The 7,838-nt window shown below is 44.2% G+C and overlaps 1 protein-coding gene across 5 annotated transcripts in view; it reads left to right on the top strand.

Moving 5' to 3' along the window:
* Positions 1 to 574: 574 nt before the first annotated feature.
* CAPN7 (calpain 7) overlaps positions 575 to 7,838 on the top strand; it is a 31,445-nt gene continuing 24,181 nt past the window's right edge. For 2 of the 5 annotated variants that reach the window (XM_042806291.1, XM_042806289.1), the window contains exons 1-3: positions 575 to 734; positions 4,929 to 5,037; positions 6,706 to 6,863. In XM_042806291.1, coding sequence (XP_042662225.1) covers positions 633 to 734; positions 4,929 to 5,037; positions 6,706 to 6,863 — 369 coding nt within the window. In that variant the 5' untranslated portion in view covers positions 575 to 632. Of the gene's footprint in view, positions 735 to 904; positions 1,068 to 1,101; positions 1,320 to 4,928; positions 5,038 to 6,705; positions 6,905 to 7,838 lie in introns of those variants that run through there. The other 3 variants (XM_032991214.2, XM_032991212.2, XM_042806290.1) reach the window with 3 other exon arrangements.

The following is a 7,838-nucleotide window of genomic DNA, read 5'->3' as shown; positions in this document are numbered from 1 at the left end:
CTTCTAACAAGGACTAAAACACCCACCTCCACCGTTTAGGACTTCAAAGAAGATACTAAGGATTTCAAGCACCTCCACTAAAAAAGGAGGAAAGCAGGAGAGAGAAAAAAACAAAAGCTCCTGACCCTGCGCGCGCGCTCCCCTCAGCCGCGCGCTCTCCCCTCAGCCGCGCGCGCTCTCCCCTCAGCCGCGCGCCCTCCCCTCAGCCGCGCGCTCTCCCCTCAGCCGCGCGCTCCCCGCTGCTACCTGCCCCCTCCCCTTCGCGCGGCAGGCGAACCCCACCCATGCCTACTCGAGCATGCGCAATACACCCCTCACCACCCCCCAGCACGAGGCGATCCTCCCACATTTTTTCTTTAAAAAATTAAAATTTAAATAAATTAAAAAAGCAAAACAAAACAAAACAAAAAACAACCCAAACAAAACACCAACAAGCTCTTGTGCGCATGCGCACTCCGCCCCCGCGGCCCCGGGCGGGGCGCGGCCGACCTCGGGTGCCGCGGCCTCGGCTGTCAGGGCGGGTGGGCGTGGCCAGGGGAGAGGGCGGGCGGGATGGGGGCGGAGCCGGCGGGCCGCGGCGGCGGCGGCGGGCGGGGGGGCCGGCGGCGGGCGGCACCGGCAGGGCCCCGGCCATGGATGCCAGCACGCTGGAGCTGGACGCGGTGAAGTTCGCGCAGCTGGCGGTGCAGCGGGACCAGAGCGGGCGCTACCAGGAAGCCGTCTTCTACTACAAGGTACGGGGCGGGGGAAGGGTGGGGGGGCCGGCGGCTGCCGGGTCCCTCAGGGTGCCGGTGTCCCCCTGCCCCCTCGCTGCGAGTCATCCTGAGGCCCGTGAGCTACCGGGAGGTTTGGGCCCCTCCCCTCAGAGGGCCGGGAGGGGTCAGCGCTGTCGCCGCCGCTCCCCGCCCTGAGCGGGCACGGCGCTTGGCCTCGGCGGAGACGTGGCGGATCCGGCCGAGGAGGCGGCGGCAGGCCGGGCGTGCGCGTCGAAAGTTTTTAAGTCTCCGGAGGAGCAGCGTCCTTCAGGGCGCGTTGCGAAATGCCTTTTCCCCGCGCTTTATTTTCAGGTGGGAACAAGTAGCGCTCGTGCGCTGCTGTTGACCGGCGGGTTCGGGGGCGCCGCTGGAGCTGTGGCACCTGAGAAGCGGGGACGGGCGCTTCTTCCAGCTGCTGCGGGCACAGCCCCGGCGGTGCCTCTGGGGAAGCGTCGTTGTTACCTGCCTGAAAACGGCCTGTGCGCCGCTTCCATTGCTGGCCTCTCCCCTACCCCCGCCAGGCCTGAAAGACTACAGTTTTATGTTGGAGACGGAGAACTGCAGGTGGGCATGCTGCAGCCGCCGGAGTATGCAGCTGGAAACAGCTCTGCTGTGTAATTGGTCATCAAATAACTAGAGAAGTACCTGGTGAAATACAAGGTGCTCAGCAGTAAGCTAGCTTCAGACCACAAGCTACCAGGGACATGTTTTTTTATGTGACATGTGAATATTCTTTCTATTTGGGATCCAATTTTATTATGTTGATACAGCTTCAGGCTGGCGTGACCAAGGGTGTGGTGGGGTTGATTCAGTGTCTTGCTCAATATTTATAGACTTCCTACTGGTATTTAGTGGCTTCTGTGCAACCATTATGCATTTTTCACCAGTGTAAATTGTCTCATTTTGTTGGATGTATATTTTACAAAGTTACATTAAACTTTCATATCCCACTAGCTTTACTTCTCACCTGTGAGAAGGGATTTCTTTGAAGCCTATGTTTATCCTCGTTGCAGTAATCATTCCACATACCCTAGTATTCTGCCAAACTAATTCTCTTCCGTTAACTTGCTGAGAGCTCTGTAGCTGGCCTTTTACTTCATGAGTACTAGGTGTCTTTGAAATGTCTAAAAAGCATAGTGTTATTATCGTGCATGGTGGCCTATGCATGTAACTGTGAAGGGATAGGAAGAAGATTATCTTTTTTTAAAACCTGATTGTTCATGTAGGGTAAGATAAATTTTGTATATGTAAAGTATATGCAAAAGTTATAGTTGCTCATAATAATGCTGAGAAGCACAGACCTTATCAGCCTGGAGCGCGTGCGTGGTCTGACAGCTATATGCAGTATCACTTCATTACAGTACATTTCTCAGTATATCTGGAAGAAATGATATAATGTTATTCAGAAGAAAACCATCTTTTCGTACAAACAGTTACTCTTGTACACTTTTGTACAGTGTATGGAAAATCTTTTTCAGTTGCTGCATAGGGGTAATATACTTGCTAAGTGTGAAAATGCATTCCTTGGTGCACTTCAAGCTACGCATGACTAAGTGTAATCTAGACAATGTTTTCTGGTATGCAAAAGCTGGACCCCAGAGAAGCACAATTATGGATACTGATATGTAATAGGAAAGCTCTGAGTGTCAACTGCAGCTAAGATTTTTGGTATTCAGACAGGTGACTCGACAGTCCAAGGTTAGGTATTGACTCTTATGTCAGATTATATGTGAAAGTGTTGGTGTTCAAACCTCTTGTGATCAGGAGGAGTGAGAGCAAACTCAGCAAATATTGTTAAAGCAGAGTTCTTCATGTATGACTTAGATAGGTTTGGCTTTCCAGATCTTGCCTGAAGAATCACTGTCAATATTAGATTAAATAAGAGTAGTTACATCTAGTATTTTGGTGGTACTTTCTGCATTTTTTTGGACAGTGCAAATAAGTTCTGGCCTGTCACCAATTTGCTTATCAACTGCTCTAAGCAGTTCAGAGCCCACTGGTGCAGTTACTAAGCATGTGGGAAAGCTTGGGTGGTGAGCTGAACTCTGAAAGAACTGGACCTTGAGGATTAAGTGTGGGAAATGCTGCAGTTTGTTGCTAATAGGTAACAAATGGACCTGTCTGACTGGAGTTCCTATGGCTAGCAAGTGCTGTTTGCTTCCTAATATTGTGTAACTTTGATGGATCCCTAGAGGCTGCATGTGAACCAGTTTAGGGTAAGTTGCTAAGCTAATGGTGCTCTACAAAAATGTCAGGAACTTATTTGGGCACCTGATGATTTCAGCAAAACTGCTGAAGACTGTTGCTAAGTTTGGCTATTGACCAGCAGTTAGCAACTTGCAAGCTGAGGATCAGTAGTTCGCTTAGTGTGCCTGTGGCACACTACTCATGCCAAAGAACAGTAGTGGTACTGGAGAGGTCATAAATACTAAAACTGAATTGCACGACCATCTTGTCACTGGAAACAGTTGGGAGTGCTGGCTCTGCAGACAGCTGCTCAACTGCTTCAGGCCTTTAGAGGCTTAATTTATAAAATACTGTTTTCATTATGTTTACATCTTAAAACCAGGCAAAACAGTTGCATTTGAAATCACAGAAGCAACATCAGTAATGCATTGGTTTTGCAGCACTGGTTTGAAAATCCACATTTGTTCTTTGCATCATATATAGACAGCTTACCATTCCGATACAGCACCTGTTTTGTCAGTCTGTACTTGTGGTATGTCACAGACAAATATATACATCCTTTGAGCAGATATCTCTAGTGCACTCTTTTTCCCTGTGAAAAATAGCTGTATGCTAGACCTTAACGGTAATTAATTGCTACATATAAATGGAACAGCACTTCTGTTTACCTTTCTATTGCTGTAAACATTTTATGTGATGTAATATGGTGATGGATGTTGACAGGGAGTATGTGGTACTTGGTTCTGTGATGTTTGTCAGTGAAATGTTATCCTGATAACAAGTACAGGCTGTGTCAGGATCAGTTTTAAGCTTGGGCAAACTAGGCAGGTGTGTACCAGAGCAAACTGCTAAGCTTGACAAAAATCATGGCCATAAAGCACCCAAGACAGCCCCTGGCCGTGGCTCTGTGCTTGCCCTGTGCAGAGGAGCCTCTCTGAACAGAATCTTTTGTGGATCAGCTCCCTGGTTCTGTTCTGCTTCCCACATACTTGGCCTGCTGCATGACCACCTCCTCTCTTCTACTGCCACTGGGAAGATGAACACTGCCACAGAAGTGTGTTTTGGTTTTTTTTTTTTTTTTTTCCTTCCATGCCAATACTGAGGACAAAATAAGGTTTTTATCCTCATTTTTGTGAGTAACAAATTTCAATTCTCTGCTTACTCCTGAGACTGTGTCAGCTCTGAGTGTTCATTACAACCCTGCCAAACCCTACATGTTTTTCATAAATTTAGTGAATGGATAGACAGATTATGCAACTGAAAGCATTTTTTCTGAATAGATTTGTGCAGTATGGAAAAAGCCTTAATGCGGATAATGTATTGTGCTTCTGAGCTAGACGCCTACACTCCCTCCTGGAAGTAGACTTTCATCAATATCCAGTGGTTCGTGTAACAAACAAACATTTTAAAAACAAAGTTTGAGGAGCTAGGAAAGTTCAGATTTGTAGACTTTCTGGATTTGGTAGCTTTGTTGGAGTAATACTAAAAGAAAATACTTTCTGAACCAAAGTTCTATGCATTTCATTTTGAAAAGCTTTTATACTGATTTACTTTCATTATTATCAGTTTAAATGCAAATAATTTGAGTGGCTTATTTCTTCCTCCTCTAACCTTAAATCCACAGCTTTAAAAATAAAAGGCAGTTTGTGGCTTGTGAGCTTTACTTAACTGATTCCAGCGCATGCTTGAAAAATCTCCTAATTGTATGCATTACTCTACAGACAGGCCTAAGATCTGGCCTTACAGAACCTTGGAAGGTTTCTTATGGGTTGTCCATGTGTGAGAAATTGAACGTGATCTTATTTATAACTTGAAACTTGTTCTTTCCAGCAGAATTTCCTTGCAGCCACCAAGTCTTTCTGCAGATGTAGACACTTGCTTTCATGCAACTCATGGCAGCTGTAGGCCCTCTTGTTTGTGGAAAGTAATTTTCTAGGCAGCAAACATTAACTATATTAACTTTGTTTCAAATTCTTCTCCCTTCAGGAAGCTGCGCAGGCCTTGATTTATGCTGGAATGGCAGGGTCCAATTTGGAAAATATTCAAGAAAAAATAAATGAGTACTTGGAGAGAGTTCAAGCTCTCCATTCAGCAGGTGGGTAAGAAGCTTTCTAATTGAACCTCTGCTTAAATTAATTGAGTGGAAACCCTTTTGGTGCTGTGAAGTATTTATCAATGATATTTGCTCTTTTTCTTCATTTTAATTTTCTTGTCCTTTGTGAAGGACCGCAAATACAAGGAGCACATCAGTGCTTTGAATTCTCGTATATCAGAAGTGAAGTGGAGACTTAATTTCTGGGGACTTGGGTGTGGGTATACTTTTCTTTTAAATATTCTTAGAGCCACATCTGCAGAGCAAACCTGAGAAAGTAATTAAATACAGCAACAAAAATTGATCAGGAAAAAATCAAGACTCACATCTAAGCCTCATATGCGTGATGGATTTGAAGCAAGTGGGTTCTGATCTATACGTAGAATTACTAACTTTGAGAGACCAAAAGAGCTCTTTGCTTTTATAAGGGTTTCCTTGTTTGATCCAATTTCAGTGTTTGTGCTTAGACCAAAATATCAAATTTTTGCACACCTGCAATTCTCAGTTAGAATTATAGAATCACTTGGGAAAAAGGGACCTTGGGAGGTCTGTAGCCCAATCTCCTGCTCAAAGCAGGGTAGACATTGATTTTTGGACCACATTGCTCCTGTCCTGAAAACACTTAAGAACAGAAATTCCCTGGTGCATCTGGGCCCCTGTTCCAGGGCACAATTGTCTTTCTAGAGATTTTTTTTTTTTTAATATATATCTAGTTGGATTCTCCCCTGTTCCATTTCATAGCCACGGGCTCTCATTCCCTTTCTTTGCACTGCAGTGAAGAACCTGAATCAATTTTCTTCATAACCTCACAGTTACTGGCAGGTTGCTATTAGGTCCCCCCAAAGCCTTCTCTCCTCCTGGCTGGACAAGCCGTGCACCCTCAGCTTCTCAAAAGGTCAAGTCCTTCAGCCCCAGCCATCGTTAGGGACCTGAGATTGGATGTGGTATTCCAGATACAGTCTACTGAGTGCTGAGCAGAGGGTGGTAATTGCTTCTCCCATCTTCTGGCTCCTGCTGACACAGCCCAGGGTGCTGTCAGCCCTCACTCATCGCTGCCAGGGCCCACCCAGCCGTCCCCCAGGGCCCCAGGCCTCGCTCCACAGAGCTGCTCCCTGCAGGGTTAGTCTGTCCTAGGCACAGGGCATAGCATTTGTCCTGGTTGAATTTCCAGAGGTTCCTGTCAGCCTGTTACTTCAGCTTGCCTGTGTCCCTTTGAATAGCGGCTGTATCCTTGAGCGAAGCAGTTTGGTGGGCTCTGCAGCCTCGACGAAGGTGCACTCCATCTTCTCCTTCAGGTCATTAGCAAAGGTATTAAAATGCGAGGGACATCTGAGGAACTTGTATGTTACCATAGGTGATGTGTTTTCACAAATGATGCAATATTTTACATAATTAAACATCCTTATCCTTAGTGTAGTGTGAAAGACATTTTATTTACATTATTTGACATGTGAAGTACCCTGAGAGTGTGTCTCTGCTTCGGCGAGGGGTGGTGGTGGTGTTTTCTTGTCCTTGCAAAGATGTTTTTAGAAAAGTTTAGAAAGATTTGGTTTCCAGCCAAGAAATAGATATTACCTATCTGATTAAAACTGCTAGTGTTTCAGTACCATGTTAAGTGTGTTTTTACATGTCTGCTGCTGTAGAAAGCTAAATCCTTTCTTTTTCATTTAGTTCAGTCACAGAACACAGACCCTCTGAAGTCAAAACAACAGTTGGATTTGGAGCGTGCTCACTTCCTAGTTACACAGGCTTTTGATGAAGATGATAAAGGCAATGCAGAAGAAGCTATAGAGTTGTACACAGAAGCGGTGGAACTCTGTTTGAAAACAGTATGTTAAGCTACAGGTTAACTTGGTGGAATTACGTGATGGTAAGAAATTCTTCCAATTACACAAGTGACTGACCCTTAAAGGCTGGCTTAAAAATGGAGTACCTGTATTTCTCAAAACTTTTTTTTAATATTTTTTTCCCACTTTTTTTTTAATGTTTTTTCTAGTCTTTATGTTATGTCGCTGTTTAACACTGTAAATTTATGGGGACTTATGATTTATGTATTTTTCCTGAACTGGATTATACTAAAAACTAGAAATATTCTGGTTAATTTTTGCCCTGGAGCAAATGCAACACTAAAACAGAAATTAAAAACAGTTAAAACTGAAGATGACTTGCTAATGTGTCAGCTATATTACTTTCTGACTACATTAAAGGAAGTAATTTAAGGGAAATTTTTATGTGTAACACTTTCTGAAAACATAACGGTCTACTGATGCCAAAACTAGTAAAAATACTACTTGATTACTCAGCGCTCAACATTAAAGCTGTTACACGTGAATTCAGTTCACACTGAAATAAATGGTAAGGGTGAATTGGCCATTACATAAATGATGGAGAATATAATTACAGGTACTGCTTTTTTCACTTAAGTCCAGTTGCCTTAACTAACTCATTACAGGAAGAGCTCACCATCATAATGTAACTCCACCAAGTCTGTTTTTCTTTTTCCGTTCTTTCCCTTTCTTTTTTTATAATGTAAATATATGCGGGTTGTTGGGAGGGGAATGCTACTTTTGCTACACGCTAGAGTAAAATCTTATTTTCTCTGAATGTTGTAAACTGGTTTTATGTAGGCTAAAACCCCATGGTGATACATTGTAACCAGATCAAGAGTTAGTAGAACTGCTCTACTTTTTCCACTTGAGCTCTTGAAGCTCATTTTCAGTCTATTACATAAAATTTACTGTGGCAGCATACTGGTTTTCCTCTGCTGTGTTCCTTCTGTTGTGTCAGTTCGTGCAAATATTACT

This window comes from Tyto alba, unplaced genomic scaffold, assembly GCF_018691265.1.
Source record: "Tyto alba isolate M040663 unplaced genomic scaffold, T.alba_DEE_v4.0 Super-Scaffold_46, whole genome shotgun sequence".
Classification (NCBI taxonomy): Eukaryota; Metazoa; Chordata; class Aves; order Strigiformes; family Tytonidae; genus Tyto; species Tyto alba.
Note: the sequence above shows the minus strand (reverse complement) of the source record. Positions and strands in the feature narration are given on the sequence as shown.